Source organism: Corythoichthys intestinalis, chromosome 2, assembly GCF_030265065.1.
Source record: "Corythoichthys intestinalis isolate RoL2023-P3 chromosome 2, ASM3026506v1, whole genome shotgun sequence".
NCBI classification, from domain to species: Eukaryota; Metazoa; Chordata; class Actinopteri; order Syngnathiformes; family Syngnathidae; genus Corythoichthys; species Corythoichthys intestinalis.
Window position 1 is genome coordinate 31,482,024 of NC_080396.1, and position 20,813 is coordinate 31,502,836.

Below are 20,813 nucleotides of genomic sequence, written 5' to 3' on the forward strand. Positions count from 1 at the left end.
ACAACACAAACAGTAAGGATTGTTGGTGTTCACCATTCCTGTTGATAAGTCAAAACGACTGCACGTGCACGTGCAAATTTTACAACTCATTACTACTATCCTGACTGGTTAGACCACCTCTTGAGATTCCAAAAACACAAATGAGCTGCCTTAGTATTAGAAGTGTGTCTAATATTATGACTCGTATGGCATCAAAATCAATGAAATACTACTAATAAAAATATTGCGATCTAAAAATTATTCGATTTGACTTCATGTTGAATGTATACTGTACATTTGCACAACTTCTATGTTAGTGTGTGTGCTTGTATTTGTTGAGCTAAAACATTGAGATAATCCCTTAAACAGCACGTGTTGCTGGATTTGTTGACTCATGCCAGCCCTGAGCCACAGACAGACCCAACAAAATGCTGGTCTGAACTTCACCTCTCCTACAGCTTAGATACAGACAAGCCCAAGCCCAGCCCTCGGATCGACTCACCTCGCCCCAAACACATGGCCTGTCCACCTGAAGGCTAGCGTGTGCAGTTCATGGTTATGAATGACCCTTTAAGTTGATGAAAACACAGTCCGTTAACGTCATACAGTATCCCTTTGAGTGTGTGCTTTAAAGGGGACTAGTTATGACCAGGTATGAGCAGAGGCATCGCGTCCCATTAGACAAATCAGGCACTTGCCTAGTGCCCCCAGCCAGCAGGGGCCCCCAGAGGGTCAACAGATTTAGCACACGCAGATTTACTGCACAGTCGCAGCGACAAGTGTAGGGAGTGTTTCAATATCATGGAATCATTAAGCAGATTAACGATTCTGATATCAGTCCCTATCAGCACTGACCATGTCATGTAGATTATACCTGTTTAAGAAAGTCTAATCAGCTATTAATACCACATGATTGTTTAAAGAGTGACCCACCAAGTACTCTCCGGAAAGTCCTTGCCAAGTTGTTTTAAGTTGATTTTCACAGGCCACCTCATTATTCATGTGACTACTTAACCCTTGAGAGTCGAAGGACGCGCCGGCGCGTCCTCAGCGCACATCGTCTTTGAAGCGCCCTCACGTTTTAATTACGTCACCCTTATGCCTTTGGTTGGTCTCGTTTTAAAGTGCGGAAGTTGCGGTTTACTCTCGTTATTATTTGAAGTCAATCGACCAACTAGAACGTGAGATATTGTCATTTAAGTTTTATAGTTTTATTGTCCTCTCAAAAAAACATTAAAACGCTGCATGGATCATTTGTTTATGTCTATATTCCCATCATTTCTTGTCCTTTTTCAAAACGGAAGCTCCATGAAAAAAACACAAATCAAACGAACCCTTTCGAAGTCACAGTGGAAGCACAAAATGCGTTTTTTTTTTTTTTTTTTTAATAAATATAACTGCCGCGCGAGGTTCTACCGAACGAGAGGGGAGGAGTGTTCTGAAGCAGCGAGGTGGCGAGCGACGGCCGTTTGGTTCGAGCAGTGACTTTGTGTGACTTTGACAATGAACGGAAAACTAAATTTAGCGCAAGAAATTGTGCTTTTTGATCAACTTGAGGAAGAGGATGGTCCAAATTCGTCATCATCGTCTTCTTCGGAAGAGTCCTCGAGTGAAGATAGTGACGGATTTGAACACGTGGGTGACGCCATCGACGAGCAGAGGTAAGCCAACTCACTCTTTTTTTTTTATGATGAAAAAGTTTCTTTTGAAAGTTTCTTTTTATATTGCAAGACAAAGTTAATTTTGATGCAATATAAGTGTGTGTTTGTGAATATAATAATAAAATGTGCATATCAGATCAAAGTCGTACGTGCACTGTGGGTATCCCAGGCAGGAATTTATAATTTGTGGTGTTCTACTTTCTATATGAAGATTAGGGATGTAGCACATATTCAGCTATGGTATTCTTTCTATTGTCATACATATAGATTTCCATTATTATTTATTGCTGTATATATTTTTATTTTATACGTTATTATTTTCATAAATACTGACTTTTTTCATGTACATTTATAGTGACAATGAAAGTAAAGTGAAATGAAAATGGAAGGGTGGAAAGAGGACCAACACCCCATGGAAGTGTGAGCTGTGTGATGTAGCCCTGTGTCTAATTCCAGGACGAAACTGCTTTTCAGAGTGGCAAGCCTGACAAAAATTTAACTTGTTTATTGTAAATATTTTTGAAAATACTTTTTTTCCCAATGTTATATATATATCTTTTTCCCCACAATCAGCATTCTCAATTTGTGTATATAAATGTGTGTTCAAGAAGCTTGATTGTGTGTACATAGTTTTCATCAGGTGATGGGCCGCAATACCTAAACTCATAAAGAGATGGCCTCTAAACACTTTTTGTGTTAGATGGTATATATTTTTTCACTGTTCTTCACTGTTTGGTCTGCTGTATATAACCTGTTTTGACTAGAGCATGTATAAAGGCAAAAAACGCCTATGGCTATACCTGTTGTTTATGTTGAATTGTCAAATATAAGACTATTTATTCTAAATTTTTTTGGTTGAATGTTCATCCTAACATGTTGAATAAACATTACAAAGTTTCAAAACGGTTCGTTACGCATGTTTGGTTGTCAATTGGACATCAATATTAAAAATTTTGACAAAACGATTTTGGAATTTTTGGTCTTTTGGGGCCCAAAATGATGATTTATAATTGATTAGTGAAGGAAACAACAGTTTGGACATGAAGTTCAAGGTGTCACAAAAAAAGGGACCAAACCAGGTCATCGTACACAATTATTTCTTTGAAATATAAAGGCAACTTCAAAGGCATGCAAAATCAGACAAAATAGGCCCAGACTTTAAAGGGTTAAAGAAATGGTGATTTTTCCAAAAAGTCTATTAATGGGTCTATCGTATTCCTCGTCGAATACTCTATAAGAAAAATATAACCTATATACATCTAAAATAATCCAAACGATTTTATTAGCAATTTTGATACTCCTTTTAGCAAGGTTCCTTGGGTATGCGTACGTTCCCATAGCAACCAGTCCTGTTATTGACCTACGTCACAAGCGCTGCATATTCTGGGAGTGAGAATAGGCGTAAGGTGCGCATTTCAAGCAGAGGACGGCCACCTGTTAAAATGTGTGCATCCATGAACGATTGTAAGTACATCCATATGAGTCAGTGTAAAGTGCTTAGTTTTCACCACTTCTATGGCTAAGATGACCGCACGTGCACGCAGCGTGCACTCGCACCCCCCACCTTTGTGTTCATTATTCTGCGCGAGTATGTATGTGTGTCATGTGACTCAGAAGGGCCCCATGTTGCTTGTTGCCTGGGGCCCCCGGGGACCCTTGCTACACCTCTGGCTATGAGGATAAGCGCTATAGAAAATGGATGGTTTGTACAGCCTATATCAGTGGCGGATGCTGTGATTTCAAGGAGGGGAAACTCAAAGTGTGTCCGCCTGTGAGTGCTTTGTGACATTGAAGGGGCTCAGCGTTATCTACTGCTTGGTAGGGAAAAAAACTAGATTGGCAGAAATCAGTCTACAAACAGAAGCAGCTACAAGAGAGAAAAATACACCAGAAATAGAAGCTTGATTTGTTGATAGAAAGTGTCGCTAGGATTATTAGGGGAAACTTTGGGTCAATTCAGAACTACAAAATGAAAATTGAAAAATTCTTCCTGCTGATGTTAAACAACAAGGTCGCTGATTGGCTCATTTTGTTGTCAATCAAAAAGGGATTCTGTCTCAGACAGATCATCCAATCATCATGCAGAGAAGCAGCGCGTTCGGGCCGGCCAAGCCCTTGGACCTCCAGAGATGCACTGTGTCCGATGGGCGGGAACCCAGCCTTTAGCCAATGACTGGCCTTGTTTAGTAGTTGTTTTTGTAGTAGTGGAACAATGCACTAACTCTGGAGATGCCCAGTCATAGACTTGATAATGTACATTATGACGTCTATGGCAGTGTCCACACTGATTAACGGACTGTGAAGCTGCGCGAATAAACGAAAAGTAAGCTGCGTAGTAACCAGTGATAAAAAAGCTGATTCTGAACAAAAGTTGAGCGTGTGCATGTGCACACATTATCCCTTTGAACATTTTTTTTTTTGACATTTTAGGGGAAGGTGAGCTTTCCTTTAGAGCAGTTGCCTCTGGTCTATATGGTACATAGTTAGATATGAGAAATAAGGGTGATGAGTGTTCCTCTCAAAGGCAGCATATTTATTTACTGTATTTGAATATAGAATTCAGAGTTCTCCAAAATAATAATTCAAAAAATAATTTATTGAATGTTAGCAGACAAGCAACGTGATGCGTTGGGTACAAGTAACTTGTTTTTTTTTTGTTTTGTTTTTAATCTTGACTTTTTTATTTTATTTTAACATCCGAGAAAAAAATGGATTGATTGCATAATTTCAGTAGGTAATAACTGAAATAATAATTCCATATACGGGGTTAAATTGATAGCGTGGTGATGGAATGAAACTCGTATCTCAAGGCGACGCTGTATTGGAAAGTCAACCACCATGACACATGAGTAAGTCTCACTTTTGCCAAAATTTCCTCATTGGTATTTCCCAAATGGGATTGATTTGCACACTGTCACTTCACTAGGCACAAGCCACTTAGAATTTAGGTCACTGTAGACATCATTAATTGAGGAGACAATGAGGCTTCAATGCCAATCTTAAACTCACCCGTGCATGCACTAATCTGCCTGTGACTGAAGTCAGGAGGAGAAGCAACGTGAGTGGGGAACATCTTCACGGGTATATGCACTCCTCTCGCTTCCCCTCTTGCCCCTTATCGCCTACTAAAGTAGTCACGCAGTGACAAGCTGTTGTTAATTTGAATCCACCAAAGTCAGCCATGTGAAACATATCTCTTAAAGAAATATATTTTTTGTTATGCAAGATGAAATAATGGGAGCTAAATGAAATGTGCTCTACTGATTATTTTCGGTGTGTGTAGCAAACACATGAACTTCAAGTGAGTGTACGTAAGTAGGTCAATATCACAGGAACCTGCCTCAAGCTTCTCACTAAATTGATGCTGCGTCACATTACCTCCTCCTCATGCAATTATAAGGAGCACAGGAATTAGAATGACAGGTTTGGGGTGTAACATGTCAAGATCTTTACTGTGTAAAATGGTCTTTTTGGAGCTAAATAACAACATGGAAATTGTTATTTAAATTAAATTTTACAACTTGTAATGTTGAATTATTGTCAGTGTGTCAAAAATCGAAGGTCTATATAATGACTACAGTTTGAGCATGACATTGACTTGTTCTACTTGTCTGTGCATATGCCTCATGTCCAAATAGTCTCACATTAACCTATACAGTGCAGGATAGCAAAAGTTAATTATATTAGCAAGATGTCCTCCCAGCCACCTGAACTTCCAAATACTACCGGCCTTTGCTTTTATGAAATATGTAGTTATGAATATCAGAATCATGTGTGAGGCAGGTTGAAAATATCTTAATATGCATGTAAAATGTGACATTTTTCATGTAAATGCCTTGCGCGGCTTGTGGTGCAACCTCAAGCATAATGCTATTTATCTTCCATTTGGAATTTGCACCTGAATACAATGCTACATAACTGGATAGTGTACGGTTCTTCTCATACTGTGCATTGCTTCATCACATCATCAGTAGACTAAAACTAACCTGTCTCACGATGGACTTATGCTGCTTTTATATGGTGTTAAAATTATGGTAAATACCACTTGCCGAGTCGAAAATTGCAAGTGAATGCTACCTCAAGTCGTATTTTCTACTGGAAAACTGGGATTTTATTATGATACCCGATTTACCGAGATGGGAGGACCTTTTACTTTTCAAAATGGCTGAGTCCGCACAAAAAGTGAATGGCAAGAAACTATTAATTTTTTTTTTTTTTTTTAAGAATATTTAACATTAATTTGCATGTTTTTTTATGCCAGCATAATAATATAGTGTACACATTTATATAACTCTTATTTTGCAATCAAGTTTACTTATACTTTGCATTTTGATATTGTTGCACTAGACTAGTAGATGAAATCAAAGGTCTAAAACAGTTTTGCCCACGCGACACACCAAAATGAAATCCGTCTCTGATGTGTGTGGGTTTTTTTTTTTTTTGCTATGAAAACAAAAGCGCACGAAGAGGACTTACTCATAATTGCCAACTAACAAGTGGTAAGCATCATCTTTTCCAGAGCGTGTGAAGGCAGCATAAAACACACTCACACTCCCTTTAGTGTTTGAACAATCCAACACTTGGTAAATTCTGCTTCACAATGACAGGAAGAGCCGACATCCAAGGATCAAATAGTGGGGTCGCCATTGGCTAAAAGCAGTGTCACTCAATTCTCTGATTTCTCATTGGTTGAAAATGTATACAAGCCACCTCTTGTTCACATGTGCTAGCTAGCCGTCTCAGTGAAATATTGTCAATTAACCAAAACAGCGGACCTCATTTAATGTTGAGGGGTCAAAAGAATGTTTTACTGCATGCATGCAGGCAGGCGTGTCTCAAGAGTAAATTGGTTGAGGATTCAAGGTAATTATTATATAAAATAGCCCCATGCATGCACTTAGAAACATTGTGAAAAAAATGCATGGAAAAAATTTGCGTAACTTTGGCTCGAAATATTTACTTGAAATGAATGATAACTGCCTTGTTTTTTAATTTTAACCAAGAATCTAGACTGTTCTATGTTCATATCTATAGACATTCCGGGATGTAAACATTTATTTACAATAATTTTCCACTTAAGCTCTTTGTTTTGTGATGGCCGTCCTGTTGGATTTACACAATAGCGTAGTTTTAGTGCGAATATTTACGTAAAATGAATGGTAACTTCCCGTTTTTTTGCTTTTAACCAAAAATCTACACTGATCTATGTTCATATCTATAGAAATTCCAGGATGTACGCATTTATCTACAAGAATTTTCAACTTAAAAAGCTCTTTGTTCTGTGATGGCCGCCATGTTGTATCCATACACAGTAGCATAACTTTACATTCAAATGATCATGTAATTTTCGGCTAACTGCCCGGTTTTTTTGGGGGGGCAAAAAAGTAGTAATTTAGACATTTCTGCGTCCATACAGAAACACTTAGCCTTTTACATGTTTTATTTTATGTAACATTTCAATCTAAAAACAACGAAGGGCAGATAGCCGGCAAAACGTGCCTCTGTGCTGAGGCAAGAGTAACATCAGAATTCAACCTAAATAAGTTGTGATTGTATATAGAAAAATGCTAATTTTACTTCTGGTGAGTAAAATTAAGATGATTCTGCATTTTTTCCTCGAATATTAAGTTTCTGATGTGAAAATTGAGTGATTTATCAGCTGATGAAAACTTGCACTAAATAAAAAAAAAAGAGTTGCTATTTTGGGCAAAAACTTATATGAGCTGTTAAATATTGCTATTGATCCTGAAAACATAGGCGATTATCTCTGCATTTGCTGATTTTTGTCCATCTAGCGTAAAATTTGAGAATTTATAGCCATTTAAAGTTTTGTTATACTGGTATGAAAAAAAAATAATTAATCGGGATTTTATTAGGGAACGACTTTGAATTTTTGTATGTCGCTGCTCATGGAGACTCATATCCCCAAGGGAAGTGCCTGTTTTGGTTTTAGGTCGCTAGCGGCTTTGGTTTTGAAAATATTTGAATTTTAAGTTTTTGAAAATAGGCCCCTACGTATCAGCCCAGGGTCCCGTGTCCCGTCAACTATTAGTGAAGTCTATGGTATGGTACCGCCATTAGTTTAGGCTTGGTAGTATTTCCCCACTGTCTTGCTGTTTGAATAATTTTTAAAATCTTGTTAAGAATTTGTACAGTATGTTGCCATTTATTTCTTTTTATGCAATTTCAAATTGCATATTTAAAGCCATAAATGTTCTGTTGCCGATCATTGCACTTTGCAAGAGATTCGGATTAAAAAAATATTGTGATCAAATAATTTTACCCTTTTCCAAAATGTTTGTCTAATTTGTTACACTTTGGTATGGTGGCAACGAATGATTGACGCCAGCCCTCTCATTTAAAATGGATTGGACATCTATCCGCGTCAAAGGCAGTTAATGAGTTAAGTTTCCAAATTCATTAAATTTAAACAAAAAGCATACATTTGACATGTATTCTTTATAGACAAATTCTGCCATGGATTTGTGAGCATGATGTTCACAAATTTGTAGCATGGGCGTCGCCAGACATATTTCACTGGGGCACGTGCCCCAGTATAAATTTCACCGGTTAGAAAAGAAAAATACTTTTGAGTTTAAGCCTACACAGCATAATCTACAGAATGTGCCAATTTAATTTGGTCATTGGTCAATATGGTCAATTCACTCTATATAGACAACCTGACATGGCTCCCTAATATGGTAATTTATGCACATACAGTGGGGCAAATAAGTATTTAGTCAACCACTAATTGTGTTAGTTCTCCTACTTGAAAAGATTAGAGAGGCCTGTAATTGTCAACATGGGTAAACCTCAACCATGAGAGACAGAATGTGGAAAAAAACAGAAAATCACATTGTTTGATTTTTAAAGAATTTATTTCCAAATTAGAGTGGAAGATAAGTATTTGGTCACCTACAAACAAGAATTCTGGCTGTCAAAGAGGTGTACCTTCTAACGAGGTCTAACGAGGCTCCACTCGTTACCAGTATTAATGGCACCTGTTTTAACTCATTATCGGTATCAAAGATACCTGTCCACAAGCTCAGTCAGTCACACTCCAAACTCCACTATGGCCAAGACCAAAGAGCTGTAGAAGGACACCAGAGACAAAATTGTAGGCCTGCACCAGGCTGGAAAGACTGAATCTGCAATAGGTAAAATGCTTGGTCTAAAGAAATCAACTGTGGGAGCAATTATTAGAAAATGAAAGACATACAAGAACACTGATAATCTCCCTCGATCTGGGGCTCCATGCAAGATCTCACCCCGTGGCGTCAAAATGATAACAAGAACGGTGAGCAAAAATCCCAGAACCACACGGGGGGACCTAGTGAATGACCTACAGCGAGCTGGGACCACAGTAACAAAGGCTACTATCAGTAACACAATGCGCCGCCAGGGACTCAAATCCTGCACTGCCGGACGTGTCCCCCTGCTGAAGCCAGTAAACGTCCAGGCCCGTCTGCGGTTCACTAGATAGCATCTGGATGATCCAGAAGAGGACTGGGAGAATGTGTTATGGTAAAATGAAACCAAAATAGAACTTTTTAGTAGAAACACAGGTTCTCGTGTTTGGAGGAGAAAGAATACTGAATTGCATCCGAAGAACACCATACCCACTGTGAAGCATGGGTGTGGAAACATCATGCTTTGGGGCTGTTTTACTGCAAAGGGACCAGGACGACTGATCTGTGTAAAGGAAAGAATGAATGTGGCCATGTATTGAGAGATTTTGAGTGAAAATCTCCTTCCATCAGCAAGGGCATTGAAGATGAGACGTGGCTGGGTCTTTCAGCATAACAATGATCCCGAACACACAGCCAGGGCAACAAAGGAGTGGCTTCGTAAGAAGCATTTCAAGGTCCTGGAGTGGCTTAGCCAGTCTCCAGATCTCAACCCCACAGAAAATCTGTGGAGGGAGTTGAAAGTCCACGTTGCCCAGCGACAGCCCCAAAACATCACTGCTCTAGAGGAGATCTGCATGGAGGAATGGGCCAAAATACCAGCAACAGTGTGTGAAAAGCTTGTGAAGAGTTACAGAAAACGTTTGGCCTCCATTATTGCCAACAAAGGGTACATAACAAAGTATTGAGATGAACTTATTTTCCACCATGATTTGCAAATAAATTCTTTAAAAACCAAACAATGTGATTTTCTAGCTTTTTTCCCCACATTCTGTCACTCATGGTTGAGGTTTACCCATCTTGACAATTACAGGCCTCGCTAATATTTTCAAGTGGGAGAACTTGCACAATTAGTGGTTGACTAAATACTTATTTGCCCCACTGTAACTCTGGCTGTGATAGGCTTATGACTTCTGCGTAGCATTTTCGGGAGATATGCTGCATTCATGTGTATTGGGAGATCTGAGTGTTGATAAAAACATGCTTGCTACAAAGTGTAGTAGCCCATTTTAATGCTCCAACGATACATCGCAATTTGAGTGACTGTTTGGTGCTTTTTATAGACACCATGTAGTAGTGAATCATTTTTTCGATTACTGTAACAACAAGTGAATGCAGCATCAATATTACGTTGCGTGTGCTAATCATACAGTCGGCTGTGCAAATTACATCTTTCCACCTGCTTTACAGGTTGGTGCAAGATAAACTGTCCATCCTTGTTGTTATAGTTTTTACCTCTGTGTTGATGTTTGTTTGGTTGCTTATTCCCATGAATTGTGAATTTAAATGGTTCAACTTTACTCTACGTAATCAGGCAGTTAATTGGGTAAACTACTCTGTTCGCAAACTGATGTAGCAGATTAGCTGCTGTATTTCAGCTTACTGGCTATGATTACAACGACAATTAAATGTGATTTGAGTGAGAGACTCTCACTCAAGAGCTTTGTCTAATATTGTGTTAAAATGATATGTGTATTTCAACTGTATCGATACTGATGCTATTTATTGCTATTTGTTTATCTGACCAAAATAAATAGAATCAATCTGTAGTACAGGAAGAGGTGAGGGAGAGATGGAAGTTGATGAGCATGAGCAGAGGTGAATTGACTATATACAGTGGTTGTCCCAATTTTGACATTTTTTTATTTGTATTATTATGTTTTTTTTTTTTTTTTTTTTTTTTTACAGAAACTTGTATTTTGGCCAGAAGACTTTGGTCAAAAGGAAGGGTGAGAACAAATTAAATTATTTGTAGCTGAAGCGCTATTTCTGACTTTTTGTGCAAAATTTTTTGCTTGCTTGCCTGTGCCCCGCTGTGACCCAGTATTTTATTAGGTCTAGTGACGCCCCTGATTTGTAAGGGAAATTGTACTAGTGGGTCAGAAATTTACTCCTATTTCAGACGATAGTTAACAAAAAACTGCAATCCCGTCTTCAATCCGCCTAGATTAAAAACATCCGTTTGAGCCGAATGCCTATTTTACCTCCATTTTCTCCCCCCCCCCCCCCCCTCCTCTCCTCCGTACACTGCAATCTATGTCAGAGGAAATCCTTTTGGTTTCAAAACACAGTCACGTTCCAGGGGCAAACGCGCCCTAATCGTATATTTGCCCTGAAACGATGACACGGGGACAGATGCTGCAAAGACCGCAAGAGACAACATCGACTCAGCCTCCAGTGCACGAGGGGGCGGGGCTATAGCGCCTGACTCTCTACACGCGCAAAAAAAGTGCATGAGGCGGGAAAACGTGACTAATGAAGAGGAGGCACAGGAAAAGAAACAAACACTGCACTTTAATGCATGGAATCGCTGACCCACTGACCAAACTCCGGAGGCAGTAACAACATCGCTGAAGCGGCCGTGACAGCTCAGAAGCTGCAGCGAGAGGTGGGCGGGGCTCAGTAGCTCACGCGTTGCACGCGGCTCGGCGAGGGAGGCCACGTGAGGATTTTTTTTTTTCTTGAGCTGGAGTTTTCAAAAGGGAAGATGCGAAGCTTGCCTCCAGTCAGGAGGCAGAGCTTTGTGACAGCGGGAGGAGAAAAAGAACTACAGAGGCAGGCTGTCTATATCTTGGCATGCCTCCCATTTAATATACACATTTAAATTATAAACATGCAAACACCACGTATTTATTTCTGTATATAATTTGAATATATCCATCCATTTGCGCACAATGTTTTGTTGCATTGTCCTCAATCTTAATTGGGTCATAGCCTAAAAGAGGTTGTGGATTTTATGTTCTGCCATGCTCTAAGTAAAATGTTATTCTAGCAAACACCAACATTTGACACCTTTTCCAATTAAAAAGCGCTATAATAGAATACCAAAATGTTAATTTATCCATTTATCAGTCTTGAGAACAGCACTACAACATACTGTAAGCTTTTTCCAATATTTTGGTTGCAGAACTTGTGTTTTCTTGGACGCAGTTCAACATATCCAACAACACATACGACTTCAAATTAAACCATAATATTACAGCAATACCTTGCAAACGAACATTATCACATCTAAGGAAGGTAGAATAGTTTATGCCGTTATTTGTCTGATTTTGGCATGATGTGTGATTATGGCTGACCTTTATGATACAGTATATACAGTACATTATTTAAAATGTGTATCTTCCAATTGGCATATTGGCGTTTGAATGAAATAAGCTTTCTATTTAAAGGTTCTCAAGTCATCACTGCAGTCTAGTGCGATCTGACTGTGGTGGGCTCTGGGCTTATGCCAATGTCCCTTCCATAAACAACGAGCTTGTCGCGAGTGTGTTGTATACTGGTTACAATAAATGGAGCTAATATTTGTTTGATGTTTGTAATATACTGTATCTTCAAAGCATCATACAAGTTGCATAAATTGTTCCCTATCATTTGCCACTGTAGCATATTACATATATTAAATTGCATTACCAAGATATTACTTGCCATTCTGACTGTATGTATTTGATCTGACAGTGTTACTAATACTATAACCAATATCTTGTCATTCAAATGTGAAAACACTAACACACATTCACCAGCAACGCGGGTTTGGCAGTTTGGGAAAAACTGTTTAGTATATCTCCTTCAGATTGGCATAGCATGTGTACGGAAACCCAAGGTGTGGCCATCACCTGTACAGGAACGTGACTCTACTATGCAATTAATGATTCACCATCAATTAGAAAAGAAGCGCACGCAAAGGACTTGCACTTTGGCTGACCTTGAGAAAGAGCTGCCCAACTCCATCTCTGTCATCAACTTCTCAACGTCAACAACTGGGATGGCGGTCCCACGCTGTTAACTTTTAGGGTGGGCTAGATATTGGAAACAAACTCGTCCCTCTGAGCCAAAGTTGGCTTGCTTGTTTGTTGATAAAAACTTGGCATGCGAGTGCTACTGGCAGGTCGCAATAACTGCTCTAATTAGATTGACAGCCCTGCAACTGCACGTGAGTTTGTTTTCATAGAGCTCAGGGGGACGTTGGTCTGCATCACCACAAATGAATTTGGCTTTGGATTAAAATGTGCATTTTGGGATACGTTTACAATTGTGAAATGCGTTGTGTAGTACATGCAAATTAGCAGTAACTACAATTTACAATGTTGCATTTGGAGAAAAGATTCAAATTGTATTCTTTCGCATTACAGTGTAGTAATCATAACAGTAGATGACATATTCTCTTACCACCTCCAGGGCTGTTGTCCATTTCTCTTGTAGACGTTGAAGTTAAACTTTAAGATCAGTCAAAAGCAAAAAGTCTTGTCAAAAGAGCTTCAAAAGTGTCAAAATATCTGCTCTGTGGAGCAAAAAAAAAAAAAAAAAAAGAAGAAGAAGAAAAGAAAAAGAATGAATGGAAGTGTGTCCCCGGCTGTTAATTGCATGCAGCCCTCTCTGTCTCGGTTGTGAGTTGCCAACATGCACTCGGAGCGGCTTCTTTTTCTTGGAGGTAACCAGGATGCTTTCAGCACGAGGGAGGATCAAACCATTCTCGTGTCTTCCAAGAAAGTGGAGTCCGCACACCCGCGTGTCAGTGTGACACACACACCCACTGATACAAACACCCACATCCGTCACGTTTGCAGGTGAGTAGGAAATGTGAGCGTCACCAACTTGATGTTTGTGTGTGCGGAATTTGCCTCACTCTTTGTACCTCGCCGGTTCCTTTCTCTCCCCCCTCGCTCACGTTTCGCTGCGCTTTCATTGGCAGGGATGTGACACGGAGGGGAGTTTGATGCGCCTCTTCGACCGCGCGGTGTGTTCAGTAAAGCCGTGCAACATGTGCGCTCTCCATGTGCCGGTTCGAGCGCTGCCCTACTGATACACATTTTATTCAAAACGTAGAGCGTGTGGCGCGCAGGGCATTGGAGCCTGGAGGATGAAGCACATGGACATGAGGCGGGGCTCACCGTGACTGCTTCGGTTTGCTTTTCATGACCAGCGAGGTTACAAGTTGCTTGTAAACACCAAGCAGTGCTAAACACGGAAAGTGACCTGTACTATTGTACGCGCGAACTGTTTACTTATTTCTGCGTTATAAGCAGTGTCGTTAATCTTACTGAAAAAAAGTAATTATGGTTACAAATTACTTCTCCCAAAAAGTAATTGCGTTAGTAACTCAATTACCTGAATGTAAGAGTAATTAGTTACTTGGCAAAGTAATTGGTGATAATTACTTTTTTTTTTCTTCCCCCTCAAAAAAAAAAAAAAAAAAAAAAAAAAAAAACATTGGCCACAATATGTGAAGTTTTTTGTGAAGGTTTTTGGTACAATTGGCCCGAGCCCAATTCTTTACCCTAATTCACCCTTTACCCTGAATCAACTATTAAAAGTTGTTAAAATTGCTCCCATTATTGCATTAGTTCCCTTCTCTCTACTTTCGACATATGAAAGTTTTAAAACTGTTTCATCATTTAAAGATAGATTCAAGTCAAGATTTTGCCGATTTAGAAGTATTTTAGATAAAAAGTTACTTAGGTTCGCTAGGAAGGTTCTCTACAACAGAGCCGTCCTAAAAAGTCTACTGCTTTAAGATGGCAGCTGTCTACTAACTCATTTAGTGCCATGTCTGTCATTTTGCTTCTAGTTATATCTATGTACAGTACATGTGCTATCTACCATGTCTACCATATCTACCATAACATGTGGGCGTAGTTTGTAGGCTATCGGCTACAACATGTATTATTGGAGCTACCTAGCATCGCGTTTGCTCGGCGTCACAATTTTCTGGCCTCCTCCCCACTCCTGCTCTGCTCTGTCGTCTCGGTGAGTCCGTCTCCCTGAGACTTTTCGACCAATATAGTAACGCATAGTAACGCATGCCTTTCCGTCCTCAGTAACGGTAACGGCGTTGCCAAGATGAGAAAAGTAATTAATTAGACTACCCACTACTGAAAAAATAACGCCGTTAGTAACGCCGTTATATTGTAACGCCGTTATTAACAACACTGGTTATAAGGAACACTAAATAACAATAGTTTTGAATCATACTGTAGGCTATATGTTGTCAAAGCAAAGCACATTTGAAATCAGTGGTGTTAGCAGAATGCCAAGTGCGGGTGGGCATTAGTCTTACCCGGGGGGGGGGGGGGGTCGGGGGGGCAAGGGGGGCAAAAAACAACAACAACAAAAGCTACAATGCTCAAGTAGGTCGAAATCCAGCGTAGGGCTACTGCACCTTAAAACATGTTTTGTTTTCTCCTTGAGATAACTGTTGTTGTGTTTAGGTCTAAACAAATAAAAGTTGGTTTTATTTGACTTAGAACACATCCATAACTAAACAGTATATGGACATGCAGGTGACAATGTTTTTTTTAGGTAACCTATTGTGGTTCCTTGGTTTTATTATTATTATTATTATTATTATTATTATTATAGTTATTCTTTGTTCCACTGCCCCTTTGAGCTCAATTTGACCCCCGTGAAATGCCTAAAAATGCACCAAAATCGGCAAGCAGGTCAAGACAGGTGCAATGTTTGATAACGTGTAAAGACAGATGCCAAATACACTATGTAGCGCCCCCTAGCAGTCATTCGTTGTCCCGCCTACGCTTTGAGCCCTACTTTGACCCCCTCAGAATGCTTTAAAACTCACCAAACTCAACAGCCAGGTTAACACTGGTAAAAAAAAAAAAAATCAAATAATGGGTAAATGTGTGTAGCGCCCCCTAGGAAAAAAAACAACATTTCAATTTTTTTTTAAGGTGAAAGAGGAGGTAACAATGCAAAGGTTGAAACTTAGAACACATCAGTACTATATGAATGGAATACAATACGCGGTGCCCAGACTGCCGTTAGTACTACATCCAGTTTTCTTTGGGTGGGCAGAGCGTGTCCGTCGGTGGGCACTGCCCACCACTTCCCCCCTCTGGTAACGCCCCTGTTTGAAATTGCACGAAGTTGAAGGAGTCACACAATTTTCAGTCTGACTAAAGTATTTAAACAAAGAACCATATAGAATAAAATGAATAGAAAAATCCATGTTAGTACTGAAGACAAGATTTAGTTGAATAAGTAATGAGTCCAACAACTGGGAAATTGCAAAATTGGTCATATATTTATGGCAACATTTGGATTAAATTCTCTAGAGATGCTTTACCACTGTGATTCTCAACTATGGTGCAGTGAGAAACTTTCCAGTTTCATTTCTTTGGGTTCTTTGGTCCAAAGATTATTTGTGTACACAATAGTTCAATTATACTAAATAAGTTTGAAAATTTGGAATTAGAGGTGTGGCTGGGGACTTGGTGAAAAACTACTTACCAGAAAGGATACAGTATGTTAAGATGGGCGAGACCATATCTGGAACACTTCACATTAGGCGTGGTGTCCCTCAGGGGTCTGAATTGAAAACAAAACTGTTCATTGTGTACATAAATGATATCTTCCCCGTACCCAATGCATTAAAACGTATTTTATTTGCTGACGACAACAACATATTCTATAGTAGGGATAATTATAGCGAGCTTGTAACTCCCGTGAATAAGGAACTAAAAGCCATAAAGAAGTGGATGGATATCAATAAATTATCCCTAAATATTAAAGGGTTCCTCGATCTTAAAGACATGTAGGCTCTAATAAACCACAATTGTTCTGTTGTACTAAAATATGTTGTTAGAAACACATAAAATGTCAAATCAATTGCAATCTTTTATAATATTTAGAACATATTTTGACCGATTGTTGGCGCCATGTTTTGTGGGCTCGGAGTGATGATGTCATTGGGACATTTCCAATTGTGTAAAACAATTGTGTATTGCTGCCTAAACTCGCTAAGTAAAATGCCACGATGTGCTGCTTTTGGATGCAATTTCCAGTCAAATGGAAACAAGGGGAGTGATGTGAGTCGCCACAGATTTCCTATTGACAAGAAAGGGAGAAAGTTTTGGGAAAATTCCTGTAGACTGACAAAATTTCCCAATGACCCAAGGCTTTGTTCTCGCCATTTTTCTCCTACTGGGTTCAAGGCTTTTAGTCGACAACAACTTATGAAAGAGCTCACCGGAGCGGCTGGATATAAGCGGAGACTAAAATCAAATGCTGTTCCAACTATTTTCCCTCACAAGAAGCCTCAACGCGCTAAGATAGTGAGTGAAATGCGCGCAATGAAGCGCCAAAGACAAGAAACTGCTGGCCGCTCCCTTAAGCATCAAGCCGCTCCAGTCGCTACAGCGGTAGGAGAACATTCTGGCGTACCACTAGTCACAGAGGAAGCTAATAATTCACCTCTACTGTCAGATCATCAGGCAGTAAGGCTAATTTGAGTTATACTGCCACTCCTTCTGATCCAGACACGTCCGATGCAGCGGTACAGTGGCCAGCTGATGCGCGCCGAGCACTTAATATGGACCACCCTTATGTAACTAAACTTAAGTTGGATGTACAAGACATGGAGGACACTCGATCCCAGGATTTGTTCCCGTCAGATGACGAATTTTATGAGGACAGTCATCCATGACACGACTCCGATCCCGGCTATCACACGTGTGCATTCATAGTTTTATTACCTTCAGTAAGAATTTATACTGTCAATAGTCATAAAAATAAAAATGCATGAATGACAAGGTGTGTTCAAACTTTTGGTCCGTACTGTATGTAAAGCACACGACAGCTCTGGATGCTAACAATCTACATAATAATATTAGATAAAGTTTGATCATGCAATAGCTCACCTTGAAGATCTGCTCACAAAAACCAGAGTTCTCAACAGCATACGCTCTCTCACGCCGTTGTCATTGAGATGCACTTGCCGCAAGTACATCACCAGTTTTGCCCAACTCTTGTCTTATCAGGTATTTCCTGCTCTGCATTTTGTCTTTGCTGTTCATCTTCTGAACGACCGACAGTGCTGTCCTGTTCTTCACTTTTCCACTTTGGTTCAAATCGGAGCGCAGAACCGACAACATGCTGGGGTAGCTAACGAGTGACACGCTGGAAATTCGCTAGCGGGCCCGGTGACGTCATTGCACTGCGACGTCAACAAGAATGAAGACCTATCAGTTAAAATAATTTTACAAATTTTATTAAAACGAAAACATTAATAGTTGTTTTAAATTCAAATTATTATAACTCATACTAACATTTATCTTTGAGATCGAGGATCCCTTTAAGAAAACGAAGGCAATATTGTTTGGTAATCTAATAGCTAATTCTGAGTTGAAAATAACTAGCCTACCAATTGAAAATCGGTGTTATAATTGGTAACAAGTTGTCATGGAAACCCCATATCAGATCCACAAAAAACAAAATCTCAAATGTCTGTCAATCATAAATACAGCAAAACAATACCTTGATGTTAATGCACTTCTTATTTTATACTGCACTTTGGTCCTCCCATACTTTTCATATTATGTCAAAGTATGGGGAAACACTTACCAAAGTGCATTTAATCCGTTAGTTATTATACAGAAACGAGCAATTCAGATTATACACAAAGTGGGTTTTTTGGATCACACCCAGTATTGACCCAGGAGGGTCGCGTCTCGCGTCAAATAATAAACTCTGCCGTTCTTTTTGCGTGCGTCGTGTTGAGCCGCTACTAGGACGCGTCTAACACTGGTGTGCATTGGCTGATTAACTTTAACGCCCGCGAGAACGCAGTGAAATGCGGCGGCCACGTTGTCGCGTCGTTGACGTTTCTGGGTTATACTGTCCTACCGTTTTGGTCCTCATTATAGTAGAGAAGACGGAGTAAATATAATCTACACAAAGAAACTGTAATCCGATCGACTCACAGCCTCGAAAAGTAATGGGTTACATTACGTCAGAAACTCGTTCAGTACACCTCCGTTCCGAACCGAGCACCACGTACTGAAACGGTTCAATACAAATACATGTACCGTTACGCCCTTAATCATGGCTATCAAAAATCAATCAAATTCCCTGCAGACTATACAGTAATGCATAGATTTTTTTTTTTTACATTGACAGTAAGGTTTCCCCCACAGATAAACCTGAGTGCTTTGTGCGTGGGCTGGAGAACAATGGTGAAGGCCAGATCCATGTAGAGAGTTGTGACACTCCCATAGACATCCATTATACGATTTTACTGACGGGTGATTGAGCCTCAAATACTTCCAAACATCGCTTCGACGAGGGTGGACCCCATTCATTTGAATGGCTGGCTGTCAAGTATATTCCGAGGTAAGTTGATTAAAAAAAAACGACCTCTTCTGAATTTTCAACTGTCAGTATTTTATCAGAGGAGCTTTATGATGTATATCTTGAGCTTTATTTGTGTGTGCATGGCATAATTATATAAATATTTTTCTTCGTTGACGAGCGATTTTCAACTTTTTAATCTGACATTGCTAATTGGGAAGGTATCGCCATGGATAAATTGAGTTGGTCACTACCTCTTTTAAATTGTCAACTCTGTCAGAGGCCCTTTGTGATGCATACACTTATCTGTATTTGTGAGTATTGGTAGACGAACGGGTTTCATGTGCTTATCTCGATTATGTAAGGATTGAGGGTATCACCCTCATGGAAGAGTACCAAGTTAATGCATGACAACCGTTATTCTTTACATCAAAATGTTTGACATTATTATATTTTAGAGTTGTGTAAGGATTGAAAACTGAGGTCAACAAATAATAGACACAAAATTATAATAGATAACATTTTTTTTTTTTTTTCCCGGTCAGACATTACATTTTCATGCTGCTGCTTGTGCTGGGGACAGCTTCTGCTGCCTGCTGATGGTGACTGCTGGCTGTGGCCACCCTTCATAAACAGCAAAAAACAAAAAAAACCCTTTCAATTTCATGTTTTGACAGCTGACCATTGCCATCCATTTTTTCTGCTGCTGTTGGTCCTTGGGGAAACCATACAGTACATACGATAGCCCTTTTCAGACCGATTGGTGCATCCAAATGCTGCACAACCAGCCATCACAGACCACTGATCTATAAAATGTTAGGTGTAAACAATGAACAATGACACCAATTTCACCAATTGTTCAATAAAAAATATAACTTTCTTTATCAAAGGGTAATAAGTTATTCTTGTTCTACATTATCTTTCATATATTACCAAAGGTAAGTGAAGTAAGGAGACCGAGACATTTTCTGGAAAAACGGTATTCTCGTTGTGGAAAAAGAAAATCCTAAATCATCTTGCATTTCAATGTAAAAGGTGATTCCCCGTGCTAATGCTAACACAAACATGAAACTTTCCTTCCACAACATGAGAAAGTTCCCTTCTGTACAACAGTTTACATAGTTTTCAGTTGTCGCCTTACCACTGCAAATGTAAAACTAGCATGTACAAATATACTGTAATGCAATTACATAAACAAGTACTTAGATACATGATTTTATCCATTTTTCCCATAAATGTTGCAATCACCGCTGTCAGTTCCATAGAAAACCATTACAGCGCTGCTTGTTCTTGGAACTAGTCACGCCTACATGAACCACGTGACCACCCTCGGCGAGATCAGAAAGTGTCGGAACTCTTCCTGCATGGCTTTGGTAAAGGCCTTTACTAACTTGCAGTGTTGTTAATCTAACTTTAAAAGAGTAATTAATTACAGTTACAAATTACTTCTCCCAAAAAGTAATTGCGTTAGTAACTCAGTTACCTGAATGTAAGAGTAATTATTTACTTGGCAAAGTAACTGGTGATAATTTTCAAGTTTTTTTTCTCAAAAACAGGTCACACAATGTGAAGTTTAACCCTTAGATGCATAGGTGGGTCAAAAATGACCCGGTGAGGTTGTTTTCTTGATATATATTCGGATTGAAAAATTGTTATCAATTCATATACCAGGTATTCCTCAAAA

General features: G+C 39.4%; 1 protein-coding gene across 4 annotated transcripts in view; it reads right to left on the bottom strand.

Moving 5' to 3' along the window:
• nr1d4a (nuclear receptor subfamily 1, group D, member 4a) overlaps positions 1 to 20,813 on the bottom strand; it is a 153,006-nt gene that overhangs the window by 8,183 nt on the left and 124,010 nt on the right. The window contains exon 2 of one of the 4 annotated variants that reach the window (XM_057829584.1): positions 16,292 to 16,369. In XM_057829584.1, coding sequence (XP_057685567.1) covers positions 16,292 to 16,328 — 37 coding nt within the window. In that variant the 5' untranslated portion in view covers positions 16,329 to 16,369. Of the gene's footprint in view, positions 1 to 6,116; positions 9,741 to 13,216; positions 13,821 to 16,291; positions 16,370 to 20,813 lie in introns of those variants that run through there. The other 3 variants (XM_057829586.1, XM_057829587.1, XM_057829585.1) reach the window with 3 other exon arrangements.